Below are 19,439 nucleotides of genomic sequence, written 5' to 3' on the forward strand. Positions count from 1 at the left end.
TGTACAGTATAAAAAAAAAAAATATTTTTTTTTTATTTTTTAGATTTGTGAAAGATTACATTTAACAGTGTTTTTGATTTGTTTTTTGTAAGTTTGGAGTCAGTAAGTTTTATTTATTAATTTATTTATTTATTCTAAATGAATACTTTTCAGCAAGTAAATTAAAACCGTGAAGACATTTTATAATGTTACAAAATAGTTATATTTTAAATGAATGCTATTCTTCTTAACTTTCTATTTATTAAAATAATTCTGAAAAAGAAAAAAAAAAGTTTCGGTTTTCAGCCAAGGGCATCCAGAATTTTTGGTTTTAGCCCAGAATTTTAATTTCGGTGCATCCCTATTCCCTGTACTTTTTACAGTAGTCTTTAATATTTAGTTTATTTGCATTATTAATAATCCAGAATAAACTTGACTTCAAATTAGATATTAAGACATTAACAGTCACTTGAAACTAGTCACTTGAAATTTGTATTGCAGTTTACTTTTAGTATATTCATTAACCTATTTATAATTTAAATGTAGTATTTTATTTCTCATTTCATGTAAATGTATTTCAATTAAAAATAATATACTAAAAATCAATCATTTTAAATGCTGCAAGTCAAATTATGCATCACAATACTGTAAAGTACGAAAAATTGATATTCCCTTTACATTTAACTGTTTTTAAATTATTGGTGTTTTTTTTTTTTTTTTTGGAGTCAGTAATTTGATTTTTTTTTTTTTTTTTTAAATACTTTTCAGCAAGTGTTCATGAAATTAAAACTGCAAAGATACAAAGTGTGTTTTGTTTCCACAAAAATATTAATCATTGATAATTCGTTTGTGTTAACATTTTCATAAGAGTAAATGCACTTTGTGACACTCAACCCATTTCCTTTTGTTCCAGCTATGAGCTGCTCGGCGGAGGAAAACGAGAAGCCGCTGATGGAGGACGGCTTGCGGGCCAAGCTGGTGGAGGTGTGCCAGCTGAGGAAAGACATAGACGAGCTGCGGACGGTCATCTCGGACCGATACGCGCAGGACATGGGTGAAAACTGCGTGACGCAATGAGGCTTCCCTTTCCACCTTCCCAGAGCTCATAAAGGGAAAATAAAATCAACCTGATGGAAACAAACAAGGTCTTTCTGACTACTAACGGTTGGACCAAGCTGTGAATCCAGTTTACAAGGACGTCTTCGCAACAAGCGTTTTGTTTTTTTGAATTTTAAAGGAGTTTGAATGTTTTAATGTATTTATTGAGACTGCTTCTCCTCACACTGTTCCTGTCAGTCGTCTTTAAGGAGAAAGTAGAGCAACTGGTGTCCTAAAGTGCCTTGTGTTCCTGTTTGTGTACCTCCAAACTTCATGAAGCCAGTGAGTTTTACCCAAAGAAGCTGGTCCATCATCTACCCAACAGCTACAGGTCGCAGGTCGACGTTCAGGACGCTCTACATCGAAACACCGAACAGGAACAGCTTTGAAAGCTTCGAGTTTTGCGTCTGAAGTGTCATTTGTGTGGTTTAGTATATCTGAGCTTCCATAAAAACTAGCAGTGGTTCATTTCAAGATAAACAGCAGAGGAATCCAGGTTAATCTATTCAGGACACCTCATTTTTAATTAGAATAAAATATGAGCTGCTTTTTTAACGCTGCAGCACAGTTCACTTCAGAACAGAAGTTGCACATGTTACGTTCCAAAGGCAGACAGGAAATGGAATGTTATGCACTTCCTGTGACCTCTTAACATGCTTATGACATTTTATATACTCCGGATAACACATACACTACCAGTCAAAAGTTTTTGAACAGTAATTTTTTTTTTTTTTTTTTTTTTTTTAAACAAGTCTTCTGCTCACCGAGCCTACATTTATTTGAGCCAAAGTACAGCAAAAACAGTGAAATTGTAAAATATTTTTACTATTTAAAATAGCCACTTTCTATTTGAATACATTTTAAAATTCCTGTGGACCAAAGCTGAATTTTCAGCATCTTACTCCACTCTTCAGCATCGCATGATCCTTCAGAAATCATTCTAATGTGCTGATTTTATTACTATAACAGTTGAGTATTTTTTTTTCAGCATTCTTTGATGAATAGAAAGATGCAGAGATCAGCATTTATCTGCCATTAAAAAAAAAAAAAAAAAAAACACTGGGTAGTAACCAAAAATGCTTTAATTTTTTTTTAATGCATTGAGATCTTATAGATTTTAACATAATTTTTTTTGCAGTTAAATGTTTGTGAATTAGATTAAATTTAAGTCTACATTTATCCCAATGTTGCCTTTACAAAACAATAAAAATACATTAAAATTAAAATTGGGCAGTTTACTTAAATTAGATTTAAAAATTTAATTAAAATTAAAAAAAAAAAAAAAAAGTCTCAGAATCAAGTTCCTGCAGATTTTAAAATAAATCTAATTCACATTTTAAACATTTAAAAATAAAAAAAAAAAAAAATAGAAAGTCTGTCTTTTAATTCAGTCATTTAAAATTTTGTATACACATTTACACATTACAATAAAAAGACATTTTGAAAATGTATTATGCAAAGATCAGCATTTATCTGAAATAAAAAGCTTTTGCAGTATACCATCTAAAAGCTTGTTTTTTTTTTTGGAAAATACATTTTAGAAATTAATACTTTTAGCAATGACGCTTTAAATTGACCTAAAGTGATAAAGACATTTATGTTGTTACAAAAGATTTCCATTTCAGATAAACACTGTTCTTCTGAACTTTATATTCAAAGAAACCTGAAAATGATTTCTGAAGGATCATGTGACTAGAGTAATGATGCTGAAAATTCAGCTTTGAAATCACAGGAATAAATTACATTTTAAAATATATTACAATAGAAAAGTTATTTTAAATAGTAAAAAATATTTCAAAATTTTACTGTTTTTGCTGTACTTTGGATCAAATAAATGCAGGCTTGGTGAGCAGAAGAGACGTCTTTAAAAAAAAAAATAAAATAAAAAATCTTTTGACTGGTAGTGTATATTCCTTGTTACTGTTAGGAATATGGACAAAATCAATGCAAAACGTGTTCACTCAGGTATTTTAAGCGTTTCTTTTATTCGTTGTGCTTGATCTGAAGGGATTTAAGTGTCAGTAAGTTCATTTTGACCCCAAGCTCAATTTTTTATACAGTAGTTGATAAAGTCCAGCGATGCGGTCATGTCAAGCTGTGCACACGTTATTTGCACCAAGGTGACGAATGTTTAAGATATTTACAGTACAAGCGTTTATATACTGCTTATGTATGGTAACTGTATTCTCATTGTATTTAAAGTATATTAAGCATGTTTTCAAATGTCATAATGTGCTCATAATATCTCGTGCATGTGCGTAGGTTTAGAATTGTCTTTTTATTTAACGAAGGGAGTAGATAATTAGACGTACGCTGCGCTATGCAACCTCACGTTAACCAGCATTTATGACGCATTTCTGCAGATATGTAATGTTATTCTGTGCCTTTACGAATCTATGCAGCATCGAAGGGTGTTTTCTCATAACTGGCAGATATGAGACGTTTCTTTCATAAAGGTGCAGACGAGCTAAGCCATATTTCACAAGCAATGCATATTTATTCTCAGGCGGAGAGCTGCTCATGACCTGATGGAGAATGTACAGGACAGTGATTATTGACAGCTGATAGCATGCGGATTTGTGTATATATGAATACAAAAGCAATGTGCACTGATTGACATGACCCCACTCACTGTGCACTGGAAGCCACTGGTTGGCTTAACAGTACGTTTCTCATTAGTCTATGAATTCTTAAGCTTTTAATTTTCCAGCTAGATTTTACAAATGCCAAAGGTCTATTTATGTACCATTTTTTTCTCAAGAAGTATTAACTATTTTTCCATTTTGTAAAACGCTTCTCATTTGTACAAATGTCAAATAAAGTATTTTTCTACATTGGTTTGTTTAATGTTTTTGATTACAATAACAGTCATTTTAAACAAAGAGGAGTAGATTAACAAGTTTTATTATAAGGGAACCAATGTGCATCTCAAATCTTGGTGTAAATCTATATAGTAAGTGCATTTTTTTTTTTTTTTTTTTTAATGTAATTTTAGAAAAGAAGCATATTTCAGGGACTTTGACCATTAGAAAAAAAAAAAAAAAAATAATAATAATAATAATAATAATAATAATAATAATAATAATAATAATAATAAAAATAAAAATGCTTCAAAAAAACAAAAACAAACAGTTAAGGCATCAATTTCTTGCAGATTTTAAAATAAACATTTACTGTAAGTCATACTGTACACTTTTTTTTAATTGAAATTCTACATTTAAATACATTTAAAAAAAAATCGTATACATTTAACATTTTTCACAAAACAAAAATATATTAACATTTGAATATTGAAATTCTGCAGTTTACTTAGTTACAATAAAATAAGACTAAAATATATATTTTAAAAATAGTTACAGAATGCAGTGCATGCAGATTTTAAAAATTATATATTTATATTTATATTTATATATATATATAAATAAACTGAGAAAAAAAAAAAAAAAAAAGTTATCAGGTTCCTGCAGATTTTCAAATAAACTTTTAATCTAATTCCTATTTTAAACAAAAACAAATTTACATTTTTTAAACATTTTAAAATTTCTAAAAAGAAATGTCTAGTTTTAAAATAAGTTAATTTTATACCAAAAAATATATATTTGAATAACATTAAAGTTCCTGTAGTTTACTTAAACAGAAATTCCAAATTTAAGGGAAAAACAATGAGACTTGCGTGGAGTGTAAAGGTGCTTTTAATAAGTCAGCAACCCTGCAGTTTACCATGGTAAGACTAATTCAAGTAGAAAGTCACATGATAGTTACAATAAAAGCATCTCAAAAAGAGACTAGTGTTCATTTGGCAGGATAAAACCAATACAACATTAAAAACAATTATTGTCGCATACGCACTGCATTTACTCAGACATAAATTGAGAATGAACGCTTTAGTGCAGTAAAGCCTTAAGACTAACAACTTCAACAGTGAAAGTTGTTGGGGGAAAAGAAAAAAAAAAAAAAAAAAAAAAAAAAAAAAAAAAAAAAAAAAAAAAAAAAAAAAAAAAAAAAAAAAAAAATACTAATCTTCGGTATGTTTAAAAAAATAAAAAAAAAAAACATGTTAAAACACTTCAAATGTTGGAGTGAGTGTATGTGGTCTAAGCCACAGGTACTTGACAGGCCTGAAGCGCGTTGAGATGCCCGAGACAGGCATGAGCGCACTGCAGCACCATTCCCTTCAGCGCCTGCAGATAGAGCTCCTGGCCAGAGTTCAGGTACAGCCACATCAGCCGACTGAGCTGCGCCGTCACACAATCCCCGTGCAAACTCTCTGTTCAAACACAACACACACCACAGGCTTGAGAAAGTCTGATGACTATCAGAAAACAAACAAACTTTACCTTATTTATTCTCTAAATGGCCAATTCAGAAATGATATATAGACAGCAAGGTGACTGATATACACAATACAATTTTCATACTAAACAGAAACACAACTTCTGATTTTACAAATAAACAGTTAAGCAAACTCATATCTTAAATACTTAATGTGTAAAATAGACAAAGCATCTCAAAATAAAATAAATAAAAAAAAAATTATATACATTTCCTTTTCAATATTTCTTGTACATTTCAATATTTTTCAGATATTAAAAACTTTATTGTAGTTGCAATTTAAAGATGAAATAATTTTTTTTTTAAAGATAAATTACTTCATCTTAAAATTGTTTAATAATAAAATGTACATACAAATATTTTATTACATTTTATACATGAATAATAGAACATTTTTAGTAGTAGTAGAAAAGATTAAAAAAAAAAAAAAAAAAAAAAAAAAAAAAGTCTTATTTACTTTCAGTACACTAATAAAAGTGTTAATTTTTTCCATGCTATGGTACTTTAATTTATATAATTTTACCATAAATTTAACATTATTGTCTTGTTTAATAATAAAATGTATATACATTTTATACATTAATAGAAATGGTCTAGTATGGTTTAGTTATGGTTTTAGTTTGTTTGTTTTTTTTTAAATGAAAAATATGTGTTACATTTTATTTTATTTATTTTTATTTTTTGTTTTTTTCTTCTTCTCCCCAGTCTTATTCACTTTCATTACACTCATTTCATTAATAAGAGTAAAATTATTTGTAATTTTTTTAATGTTTAACTAATGGACCTTCAAAATTATTTTGTCTTAAAATAGCTTTTTTAAATAATAAAATGCATATAAATTATATAATTACTACATTTTACACATTATCAATATAAATTATTACTACTACTACTATTATCATCATCATTTATTATCATTTTTATTATTATTTTTTTTAAGTTATTTTTATTATTATTGTTAGTTATTTTTATTAATATTATCACAAGACACTGTTGTTTAATGTTTCCTTTCATTACATTGACTAATGCAATCAAATAAATAAATAAATAAATAAATAAATAAATAAAAATAATAATAATAATAATAATAATAATAATAATAATAAAATAAAAAATAAAAAAATAAAACACTTGTAAGACTCTTTGATACGAACGATCCTGCTAATGTAAATGTCATGAACTGTGTGTGGTCCTGACCGCTCGCAGAGGACTGCATTAACACCAACACACTTACAAAAATCCGCTGAACCCAGATGAACTTGGTGAGCAGCATTTAATAAGACAGCATCAGCTAAAAAAAGATGTTAATGAGACGATCTAATTGAGCAGAAATACACTAAGGGCAGCAAAGACAAGACCTGAGGCTCTCAGAAGACTACAAAAGCATCGGCAAAGTTTAGAAATTTAATATGAGGGATGAATACAGGGTCTTTTATGCGTGTTGTTCACATCATGTTAGCTGAACCCACCTTGAGAGATCTTGGTGTCAAACTCCAGCAGCGTGTAGAGCGATTCGGGCAGCAACTGTCTCGCCCAGCTGTTCTCCTCCATGTAAATCCAATCTCGGATCAGCCTCTTTCTACGCAGGAAACCTTGTACGTGATCCAGGTACACCGAGTTACCAGACACCAGATACAGCCTTAAAAAGAAAAAAAGAAAAATAAAAAGATATGCATGAGCTGGAAAACCATTATGAAAGTGGCTACACAAGGCAAGGCAAGTCTAATTATTTGTTTTTTCATTAGCTTGGGAAATAAGGCAACCTTTATTAATAAGCCACAATGAGAATTAAAAACCAAAAACAATATAATAGCTTTTGCAGGGAAAGTAATTTTCCAAGCACTTCTGAACAACAAGGCATGCATCTTTACGGTCTCTGGAGATTTGTTCCTGTAAAATGACTGTTACAGCTTCAAACAAAACACCCTGGAAGAAAAAACACTTAAGGAAACTCAATTTGTTTGCAGCAAACATGCAAACGCATGCTCAGACATATAGCTCCTTGAATGTGGATTATTAGCTAAATTTAAAACCAGCCAAGCAAGAGTAAGGCTTTGAATGCTAATGACCAATTAGAGAGATCAAATGGTAGAGAAGCACTAAACTACACAATTTATGTAAATAAATATTTTATTCTTATTTTTTTTATTATTATTATTATTTTTTTTTGTATTTTATTATTATTATTATTTTTTTTTTTGTTATTATTATCAATCATCAAAACAGTTCTTAAAATAAAACAAGACAATCCTAACATATTAAAAAAAAAAAAAAAAGGAAAAAAGATGTTTTATTTTATTCATGCCATGGCACTTTGAAATTTGTTATTTAAATTTAGGTGACAGGACAAAAAAAAAAAAAAAAAAAAAAAAGACATTAATGAAATAAAGTGTGGGAAAATAAGTGCAAATAAAATGCACTAAACTCTTACAAATACATATTTTTAATTAATGTAAACATTAACAAAATGTTTTTTGAAAAAAAAAAGTCAAAGTAAAATGTAAAGTAAAAAAAAAAAAATCCATATTTTACTGTAAGTTTATTTATGTATATATTTATTTTATTTATGCCAAGTATAAAAAAAAAATACATATTCAATATAATAAAGTCTACTTAAAAATATACAGATTTCTAAAAGAACAAAATGTATTAAAACAAAAAAAAAAAAAAAAAAAAAAAAAAAAAAAAAAAAAAAAAAAAAAAAAAAAATTATATCTAAATATTATATTATATATTTTAATTCTATGGCTCTTTAAAAGAAAAAGGCCCACAGCATGAAAATGCAAAAAAAAAAAAAAACAAACAAAAAAAAAAAAAAAAAAAAAAAAAAAAACAACACACACACACACATAAAATAAATAAATAAATAAATAAATAAATAAATAAATAAATAAATAAAAAGAAAAAAGAAAATACAAGTTTTAAAATAAGTAATAAAACAGCAAGGAAAACAAAAAATGCATTCAAGCTTGGAAAAAAAAAAAAAAAAAAAAATAATAATAATAATAATAATAATAATAATAATAAATTTATACAAATTGTACAGCCACAACATGAAAACGCAAACTTTGAAATAACTTTAGCGTGCCATAGCATTGGAGAGAAAAAAAAATAAAAATAAAATATAAAATAAATAAATAAAATTTTATTATATATATATATATATATATATATATATATATATATATATATATATATATATATAAATAAACAACAACAACAACAACTAAAAGATTTTAAAGTGCCATAGCACGAAATTATTTAATCATCCAGTATTAGTATCTCTGCATGCCTAAAAAGCACTATAATATTGGGCTCTTGTTTGTTCAAGTGAGCACTTTACCTCTTCAATCACTCACACATCTGCTTATGTAAGACGACGGGCCTCAAGGAACATCCCACTTAACTTCTCACACTACTGTTCTCTAATGCTGTGGGATCAGGCTGACTTTAGAGTGGAGTTCAGTCCACGCTCTTTGAGATCAGTCGCCATACACTTCAAAGATGTCATCGACTGGCTGCGGATCTCAGGCCGTAAGTTACTGCAGGCTATTTGTTTGAAGCTGCCAGCGGTGCTCGTATCTCCACCCAGCGCACTCTCCAGGCTTCAAAGCCCGGTCTGAAAGCCAACCACTGCTAAAGCTCAACGCTTTCACCACTAGTTTTTAATGGAAACGACAGCAATTCGAGTAATAGAGCAACATTTACAGTCTGAAAATAGTGGTCGATGGGAAACGATAAAAGCAAAGCTTCTATGAGTACCAGCAAATAAGAGTGTCTCTAATCTAACATAATTGTGATCAGTTCAGATTTATCACCATGTTATAAAAATAAGCTTTGCAAAGCAGTTGCTTTATATTACGACGGCGTTTTAGTGCCACCTTAAAAAAAAAAAAAATCTAAGATTACGAGATTAATCTCGTAATATTTCGAGAATAAACTCGAAACTACGAGAATAAAGTCGAAATGTTACGAGAATAAAGTCGAAATGTTACGAGAATAAAGTCGAAATGTTACGAGAATAAAGTCGAAATGTTACGAGAAAAAAGTCGAAATATTTCGATTTTTTTCTCGTAACATTTCGACTTTATTCTCGTAACATTTCGACTTTATTCTCCGAAATTGCCTCTTTTGTGCAGTCTGAAATGGCGACCAGTGGTCGACTCCACGGATATCGGTGGTTACATCTGTGTGCTATTCGAACAGGATGTTGTTTCTCAAGAGACTTTAGCCGCTTTTCCACTATCGGGCCGAACCGTTCTCTTCGCTTAACCGTTCCGTTCCGTTCCGTGCCGATCCGGGCCAGTCAGCACGGATACGGCTTCATTTTCCACTGTGGTGCTGATAACGGAACTCTTTGGAATGTAAACACAAATGTGTCAGTCGTTGCCTTGGTAACGCAATTGTAATATAAACAGAGATATGGATGATGATCAGATGTTTGTGTTTTTGGGACTTTGTTAAATAACAGAAAAAAAGGACACAACTACAAACAACGCAAAAATAAAATAAACAAAAGGCGACGACAGGTATAAGGTTACCAACAAATGCTGAGGGGATATGCATGCCAACGGAGACGGACAGCGTTTTAAGAACCGTTCGGCACGACAGTAGAAAAACGGCTTCGCCAGTACTTCAGCCGGGGTCCCAGCGCATTGTGGCATATGGATTCATATGATAAACTCAAGCCGTACGGCATTGCAATTAATGGTTGCATTGACAGCTTCAGTCGGTTTGTGTTGTGGGTGGAAGCGTACAATACATTCACGTAAAATACGACTTTCTTTTCCTAATTTTGACATTATTTCTCAAAATACTACGATTTTAATCTCGTATTACTACGAGTTTATTCTCGAAATATTTCGACTTTTTTTCGTAACATTTCGTAACATAACATTTCGACTTTATTCTCGTAACATTTCGACTTTATTCTCGTAGTTTCGAGTTTATTCTCGAAATATTACGAGTTTAATCTCGTAATCTTAGATTTTTTTTTATTTTTTAAGGTGGCACTAAAACGCCGTCGTATTATATTGCCATCAATATTACTATAGCACTGCATAAAATTAGGCTGATTAACTAATGTTAAATTAGTTTAGCAAAATAGATTTAAATATACAGTCAACATTTGACGTGAATCAAAAATGATCAAAGTTGTCCTAAAACCAAAACACCACCCATTCTTGTTTTAGGACAACTTTGATGAACTTTTTTTGATCCAATTCAAATTTTGACTACTGTAAATAATTATTTAAAAGTTCACTTCATTTATAGCTTTGCATTTAATTTTTTTTTGTAAATATAAGTTTGCATTTAATTTTATTTCTATTAAATATGCAAATTAAAAGAATATCTAGCTTTATTTAAATAACGTTAAGCTAAATATATTTTTTTTTAAAGAAAATAACATCTGTATTTGCTTTAGCTCAAATTAGGCTTATTTGTATGTATTTAAATACAAATAAAATCAACGTAAATTTAAAAAGTTAGATTTTTTTATTCAAAATAAAAAAAAAAGCAAATCTAACATTTATGTATTTAAATAAAAATATATTTTACTTATGAATAGATTTTATTTTATTTTATTAATCTAAAATAATGTTGGCTTAATTAAATATTTTTAATTTATTTTAAATTAATATAATAAAATCTAACAAAGTACTTATTTTTTAATATTGTTTAGTTACATAATGTTTGCTTATTTTATTAATCTAAAATAAATAATGTTGGCTTAACTTAATTTGTTTTTTGTTTTTATTTTAGATTAATAAAAATTAACCATAAGTGTTTTTATATGGTTTATTTAAATACATTAAATGTTAGCTTAATTGATTATTAATCAAAAACAATGTTGGTTTATTTAAAGATTTTTTTTTTTTAGATTAATAAAACTGACCATAAGTATTTAATAATGTTTATTTATATACACTAAAAATGGTTTCATTTATTTTGTCAATCTAAAATAATGTTGCCTTATTTGAAGATGTTTTATTTTTTTCATTTTAGATTAATAAAACTGACCATAAGTATTTAATATTGCTCATTTAAATACATTAAAAACATTTACATTATATACATTAAATACATTTAAAAGTTATTCTAAAATAAATAATGTTGGCTTAATTGAATATTTATTATTTATTGTAGATTAATAAAATCTAAGTAGTATTTAATTTTTTAAAGTATTGTTTATTTACATATGCAAGAAAAATGTATTAATGTAAAATAAAAAAATCCTTACAAAATAAGCCAACATTATTTGAGATTAATTGTATTGTATCTAAACAAACAATTAATTTTAAATACTTAAATGTCAGCTTAAAGTTTTTTTTTTTTAATTTTATATAAAACCTTAATATTTCACATTTAATTTGTATTTAAATACATAAAGTCAGACTAAATCTAAGATTTTTTTTATTTTAGATAAATCTTAACTTTAATATTTTGTTTGTATTCAAATAAATTATGTCACCTTAAACTTAACATTTACGATCACTGTAAACGTTTAAAAAGTTAGATTTTTATTTTACACAATTTGAAACAAAATGTTAAATTAAATAAATAATTAAAATTAGTTAATTTAATTTTTCAAGGATTTTCAGTGAGTCCTTCTCATTACATTATACTGTGAAAGTGAGACTGACAGAGTAAGCAAACAGACTCTAACAGGACTGACTTGTAGTAGGGGAGCGTCTCAATCATCTTCCAGTTGACGTAATTTGCAGCAGTCTCCTCCAGCGTACAGACACGGGTCATCTGGACTTTGGCCACCTGCCAGAAGCGCTCGTGCTCGACGAGCGTCTCCTGCATCTCCCGTCTCAGCAGAAGATACACACCCTCCAGTGTGTCTTCATAAACCTGCCAATGACACATCACTCCATCAAACAATATTCCACCTGACCTTGTTCCTGAAAAAGTGCATGCATAAGAGAACAGGATCACATTTGCATAGAGCGCAGAAGGAAAAAAAAATAAAGAAATAAAAGAAATAAAAGAAGTGAAAAAAAATTTAAATTGCACACAAAGTATGATCAAATTAGCATTTCTAAGAAAAAAAAAAAAAAAAAATGCTGATATCAAGCATGCAGGTTACACAATGCACATACGTGAAAACCATGAAACCAAAGAGATTACATTAACCTTGGTTGGAAAACATAAAATGCACATTTAATGTCTCTCTGGTCCTTTCTGTGTCCTTGGATGGTCACATGTGTTGTAAACCAGTGTATAATGGCAGGAGCGTCTGTACGCTCAGACGTGCGATATAATTGACTGGGACATGCACCGATACGTCTATAATCCATTTAGGCAGCCATTAGATAGGAGCGTCTGCTCACGCCGTGACCTGTGAAATCATTTTCCCTGGCTAATGAAATGCAGAAGATGAGCACTTGCGGAATATTTAAGATCACGTCCTTTGAGGAACTTATTCTGCATTTTTTGAGATGGGGAAGAGAGATATCAGCTGGAACAGAACTGGGAACAATCCTGTGTGAAGAAAAGTTAGTCCCTGGAAAGATAGCATGTCAAATTTATTCAAACATCACAATGCACACCAGGGAGAAAGGACTTTGTCAAAGAAAAAAAAATTTGGACTGAAATATTGTTCAGCTTCCTGCATGCATTCCGTAGACGTACCTTTCTTCGCTTGAGTCGGCCCCAGTCCCGGCCCAGGATCCAGGCCACGAGAGACTTGCACATGGAGAAGTAGTTTCCGACAGTCTGAATCCCTGATGGAGAGAAACAAGTAAGAGTCAGAACACAAGATGATATTCCAGGAGACTGGAGGAGTAACATTTGATCTACAGATGGATTTCCTGCCAGAGAACTGGTACAGGCATAGTTCCTCAAGAGAGAGCGCCACACGAGACCAACAAAGAACACAAAACACGATCAAAGACAACAGGTTTTGCTCGACTCTGAAAGGGTTCTCAGACCAAGCCAATTCTCTAGCAGAGGCTGACCAATACAGCAAATGCTAATAACCAAGGTAGGTATGTGCAAATAATAGGCTAATACTTTTGTTAAAAAAAAAAAAAAAAATTATTATATATATATATATATATATACACATATACACACACATATATACATTATAGCTCTAATGTAAGTAAAATTAATCATAGCTTTAACATACTTTTTTTAGAACAAAATATATGCTATTAGTTACACTATTTTCTTATTGAATGTATTTTAGCTTTTAGTTTTATAATTATTTACACACACAGACATAAACAATAGTTAACTTAAATATTTAGAAACTATAAGAAAAAAATAATACATTTATGAATAAGTATGCATTGTTTATAACAAAGACTTAAAATACTTGCAACAGCAACAACAGCAAATTAAATACATCTAATAAGAAAATAGTGTAACTAATAGCATATATTTTGTTATAAAAAAAAAAATAAAAAAATAAAAGTACATTAAAGCTGATTAATTTTACATACATTAGAGCTATAAATTACCATTACAATGTATAAAATAAATAACAGTATGCATTGTTTAACACCACCACCACTACCACTACCACTACTACTACATTAAAAAATACGTTATTAAAAATAAAACTGCTCAAATAGCAATAAACAAAAAGCTAATAATAATAATGCAACTAATTTTATAATGGGATTCATTTTGAAATAATAAAAATACACATTAAAGCCATTTAGATTTTTATAACATACAGAACTATTATTAATAATAATAATAAAAATCATCATCATCATCATCATGTTTATAATAATACAAAAACATTAAAAATACATGCCATTACAAATAAACAGCAACAACAAAACTTTTAAAAGAGCTGATAAAAATGTGTAACTAATTATATAACATGCATTATACCATATTTATTTATTTTATATATATATATATATATATATATATATATATATATATATATATATATTATATATATATATGTAGTAGTTCTATCATATATATATATATATATATATATATATATATATATATATATAAATGATAGAACTACTACATAAGGCTAAAATGGCAATAAAAATAATAACACAATACACATGCTATAAAACTGCTGAAATAGCAACAACAAAATATTAAATAACGCCAATTTAAAAAAAAAAGAAAAAAAAGAAAAGCTACATAATAGCATGCATTTATTATAATAAAAACACTTATTATTTTTACAACAGGCATTAGAGCTATTAAAAGAAGAAGAAAAAAAAAAGAAAAAAAAAAAAGATACAACAACAAAATAATACAACAGTATGCACTGTGTTTATTAAAAATACATAATTTTAAATTCTACCACTACTAATACTACTACTACTAAATACAGCTATACAACTACTTATTATAATTATTATGATTAAACCAAATAACTTACCCAGGCTCTCATCTCCCCGGGCTAATTGGCCTCTCCAGTAGTCTTTGGTAACGGGGTGCAGGGATGCCAGGTACCTCACATCACACAGAGTTTCACCCCAGGTGGCCACTTTTCTCTTGCTGTGCTTTTTCCACTGCAGGAAAATGGATCGCAGCTGCTTGTTGTATGGAGCCGGCTGACGAAACAACCAATATGTGAAAAGCCACTGGAACCGGCACTGGACGTACTGATGGTACATGGACTCCAACTCTGTGTGCTCTAAAAACAGCACATAAAATGGTTGTAAACACCAACAATACTACAGATTGAAAGCTAACAGGCCCAAAACATCTCATATGGAAGTAACACTGTAATAAAATACAGATATGCATTCATAGAGAAATCTGCACAACCTTACAGAAACTCCAAAACTTCCAAAGTTTGAAAGACCTTTAGATCATCACTGAATAGGATGCACTGCATCCCCTTCAAAGCTAAAAGCTATAGAACATAGGCCTTTTATATACTAGAGTATTAAAAGAAACCAGAAATACCAGGTGAGGGTGAACTATGAGTCACAGTCCTTCTCCAGACACATCACTCAAAAACTGTGTGTTATATCCCAACTCCCCGATCAAGGGTCCATCACAGCAGTTTGAAGTGAGCCACCAGAGCAAAAAATTGGATTACTAACATCTTTCTTCAGAAATCCCATTACTTTTAGAGGGGGAAAGGAAACATATACAGCTAAGACATATAAAAGGTCAACCAGACCAACGAGTGCACCCAGAGACCCGTGTCCTTTTGGTTAGGAAGACAACACAATACATCTGCTGTAAACAAACCATAAACTTGTTTGCCATTTTTCAGAGTCTAAACACAATGCACAAGTGCCAGAAATTTAACTGCAGTTGGCTGGATTCACTCCAGCACTCAGAGAGAATTAAAATAAGGTGTTATAATGCATAATATATATTTTTAGCAATATTAAATCACAGTATTTACAGCGTTGGTTATCACACTTCTTATTTGGCCATTAAGCTTCTTAAAGACCAAGTTTCATTAAATGGGATGCAGATCTCTCACCACTGTTTTGGTGCTGGCTGAGAACATGCTGGAAGACCAGAGAGATGCTTCCATGATGCTTCAATGCAAGATGATACAGCTCCCTCCATTCAAACTTGAGGGTGTCACAATCTTCAGTTTTCTCTGAGAAAACAGAATAAAGCATGTTAGGCTAAAAATAAACATGGAAAGTCTGTCTGACAGATGAGAGTATGAACACCTTGGAGTTTGTCCTGGAACAAATCTGCAGTGATTCCCCATAGTTTCTCTACGTCGCTGCAGGGAAGCCTCACTGAAGGCAAGGGAACGCTTTCTTCCAGCACGAGCCACTGGATCCAGTACTTGTGCAGCGCAAAGGGGATCTCCACAAAGAGTTTCTCCTGAAATGCACGGTTACAGTGGATGTTTCTGAAGAGGGACCGCCACATAAAAACCAAGCGGAAGGCAGTTTTGGCTGGTACGGGACACCGGACGTTGGTATATGACAGACTGACCCTAAACGAATCCTATGGAGAGCAAATTTGGAGAGAATTAGCATGTGAGTGACAGTCTGTTAGGACCACTTTAAAAATAAAATAAAATAAAATAAACATAAATAAATATTAAACAAAAAATAAATATGATACAAATAAATAAATATTAAATAAAATAAATATTATATGTAGTAAAAGTGTAAAATAAAAAAAAAAAAAAAAAAAATATATATATATATATATATATATATATATATATATATATATATATATATATATATATAATCATTGTTACCATTTACAAAAAAAGAAATAAAAAAAGAACCTTACTTAAAAAAAAAAAAAAAAAAAGCCTTCATTTTGTTACTTTTACAAAAAAATAAAAAAACCACAAACAAAACAAATAAATACATAAAATAAAAATCTAATTAAAAGTCTTCATTTTGTTAGCCTTGACTACAAAAAAAAAAAAAAAAAAAAAAAAAAAAAAAAAAAAAAAAAAAAACCCAAACTAAAAACAGCCACTCATTTTGTTACACTTTACTAACAAAATACATTTAAAACACTAACTATTCGAATAATATATTCAAAACTTTTAGCTGAATTCAAATCTGTATTTTTTGTTCACTTAAGCTTTCCGCGCATTCAAAGATTGATTATAACAGAAGCTAATGTCATTTGTACAAGTTATTCAATAACTATGGAAGCCCGTTTCCACCACTGAATTTAAAAAATAAATAAATAAAAAAAAAAAATAGAGACTTTTACAATTCTGACTTTTTTTTTCCCCCCTCACCCTTACAATTGCGAGTTTATATCTCACAATTCTGACTTTTTTCTTAAAATTGTGATGCAAACTCAGAATTGACTTTTTTCCTCAACTGCATGATAGTCACAATTGCAAGTTTATATCTCGCAATTCTGAGGAAAAAAAAAAAAAAAAAAAAAAAAAAAGTCAAAATTGCACATTTATATTTTTCATTTCTGACTTCATAACTCAGTTTATCACAATCCTGAGGAGGAAAAAAAGTCAGAATTGTGAGACTTTTTTTTTTAATCTATAAAAATATATTTAATATATATATTCACGACACATCATCATTTGGCTGCACAGAGTTTAAACCATACAAAACAGCATTTTATGCTGATTAGTGCTGACGATAATGATCAGTTATTGTAATGTTTTGGGCTGTACTAATCAGTCGGACTGAAAAAACATTGAGTACTACATACTGCCAAAAGTTATAACAAATCAAGGAGAAGAGTGCAAAAAAAAAAAAAAAAAAAAAAAAAAAAAAAAAACTGTCTGAGGAACAAAAGGCGTTTGTGGTTGACCAAACCGAACCAGGATTTCCAGGGCAAGAATCTTGACAACATTTGTGTTTGTTCTTATTTCCAGTCAGGTAGGTGAAATATTAGGCTAATATCATAATTAATACTGTTCATATTTATCTTTTACCACATATTAACCATTTCACCCTTTCCTGCTCACTGGGCCCTTCTCTAAATTAATTAGCAGCTTCCAAACGTTTTTTCCCGCAGTTTAGACAGCATAAACTAACAAAACAACATATTCTAGTATGTGCAATAAACGCTATTGTTTACATCCGAGTATCTGCCAATATGGCCGCGCATCCGGGTAACTGGGAGCAGCGCTAAATGACTAAAAAATATAAAACTAGAATCGTTTTATAAACGAATCATGCATCTCACTCTTATATATGAATTATCTGACAGATCATTGACGTTAAAACTTAGGATTCTATTTCCTATTTTAACTTGGTTTGACTTGATTCTGAGTGGGGTGGTTGCAAGATTTCACCTGTAACACGCTGTTCACTACCTACTCGCTTAGGTATGTACTGAATTAACTGATAATTGGTGTGTCTAACCATATTATTAGGTATGGGACCGAATTAACTCATTTAAAAGCTTCGAGTCACTGTGATGAATCAAAAATCTAATTTCAAAGCAAATTATAGGCCTACCCGGAAGTGTGTGGTCCAGAGAGAGTTGCAGGAACAAACTCGGAACAATAAGCTACACGTGCTGCCGAGCCTCAGCAGCGACACTGGGTCCAAGTTCCTCAGTATAACCAAGAGAACTTCATCACTTAAATGCAATAAGCCCGTCGTGTCATGGCTTCTTTCTGAAGTAATATCTGCTGTATTCAGATGGGAGTCATCGTCTGTGGCGGCAGTCAGACAGGAGAACTGCTCCAACAACTCACGCTCCCAGGTCGTGCTGAGGTCTGCCATACCTGTGCCGGTGTCACCGCCCTGCTCGGAGCCACCTCTCAGGTGTTAAAGGTTAGGAAGAAACCACCTGAGAGAGGTCACAGGGTGGTGAATCTCAAAGGAGTTGCTCATGAATATTAGTAGCTCATGAATATAAATGAAGTCACCCCGACGTTGCTTGGCAACATACCTGCTTAAACTAATTAACATTCATAAGGCAAGCGTTTAATTCGCCAAGCCAATCGGGTAGGCATTCTTGGAACGTTACGTAATAAATATTCATGAGATAAACACTTCATTTCCCAACAGCAATGACAAAAACGCATTTCTTATTTGCAGTGCGTTTGTAATGCTAATTTATTCTACGATGTGTCTTGAATATCTTGAATTTACCGTTTGAGAGGTGAATTTTACTTTTGATGTTGCTGTTGTCCCGCACGTGAAGTTCCCACTGGGGTCAATATAGTATTTTTGTCTGTTGTAGGGATTATTTGAACGTTTATTAGCATCAAGTTGTTCCAAACAGGCATGAATTTCTTTTATCTCTTTAGCACAACAGACGATATGTGAGTAACCATGCATTATGGAAAAAAATACTATAAAAGTCTGATTGGATACCAACATTTTTCAGTATTTTCAATATGTTTTGTGTTCACATCAACCTTATTTTTCCGGTAAGAGTGGGCGTGGTTATTTCTAAATTTGGACCGGCTTCCGGTCTTATCGGCTTCAAGCTATTTTAGTTGTATAAAACAGCTCGTTTAGCTGCTTGATATTGCAAATTGGTGTGTCTAACCATATTATTTTAATTTATTGTCTTAATTATGAACACAGTGGTTTGAAGTGTAAACAGTTGTACCATTTACTGCAGGTTGTTATTCTTCTCAGCACTTACATGTATGTCGC

At 30.5% G+C, this 19,439-nt stretch overlaps 2 protein-coding genes across 2 annotated transcripts in view; one reads left to right on the plus strand and one right to left on the minus strand.

Moving 5' to 3' along the window:
• cep85l (centrosomal protein 85, like) overlaps positions 1-3,914 on the plus strand; it is a 77,069-nt gene extending 73,155 nt beyond the window's left edge. Inside the window, 1 exon segment of the mRNA XM_051138132.1 lies at positions 893-3,914. Within this exon segment, the coding sequence (XP_050994089.1) occupies positions 893-1,056 (164 nt within the window). The 3' untranslated portion in view covers positions 1,057-3,914.
• Positions 3,915-4,751: 837 nt separating this feature from the next.
• Positions 4,752-18,648, minus strand: si:dkeyp-114g9.1 (uncharacterized protein LOC555399 homolog). The gene is made up of 8 exons (XM_051137979.1): positions 18,285-18,648; positions 16,044-16,329; positions 15,845-15,967; positions 14,780-15,037; positions 13,048-13,139; positions 12,086-12,267; positions 6,879-7,048; positions 4,752-5,344 (listed from the first exon to the last, which is right to left on the minus strand). Exons 1-8 carry the CDS (start codon positions 18,552-18,554, stop codon positions 5,172-5,174), a joined length of 1,554 nt encoding a protein of 517 aa, XP_050993936.1. The 5' UTR covers positions 18,555-18,648; the 3' UTR covers positions 4,752-5,171.
• Positions 18,649-19,439: the final 791 nt, after the last annotated feature.

This window comes from Labeo rohita, chromosome 20, assembly GCF_022985175.1.
Source record: "Labeo rohita strain BAU-BD-2019 chromosome 20, IGBB_LRoh.1.0, whole genome shotgun sequence".
NCBI classification, from domain to species: Eukaryota; Metazoa; Chordata; class Actinopteri; order Cypriniformes; family Cyprinidae; genus Labeo; species Labeo rohita.

Coding starts and splice junctions, on each gene's coding strand:
- si:dkeyp-114g9.1 (XM_051137979.1), bottom strand. CDS start 18,554: ATGGCAGACCTCAGCACGACCTGGGAGCGTGAGTTGTTGGAGCAGTTC. Junction 13,140..14,779: donor CCGGGGAGATGAGAGCCTGG/GTAAGTTATTTG, acceptor TCTCTCCATCAG/GGATTCAGACTGTCGGAAAC. Junction 12,268..13,047: donor GCCGACTCAAGCGAAGAAAG/GTACGTCTACGG, acceptor TGTCATTGGCAG/GTTTATGAAGACACACTGGA.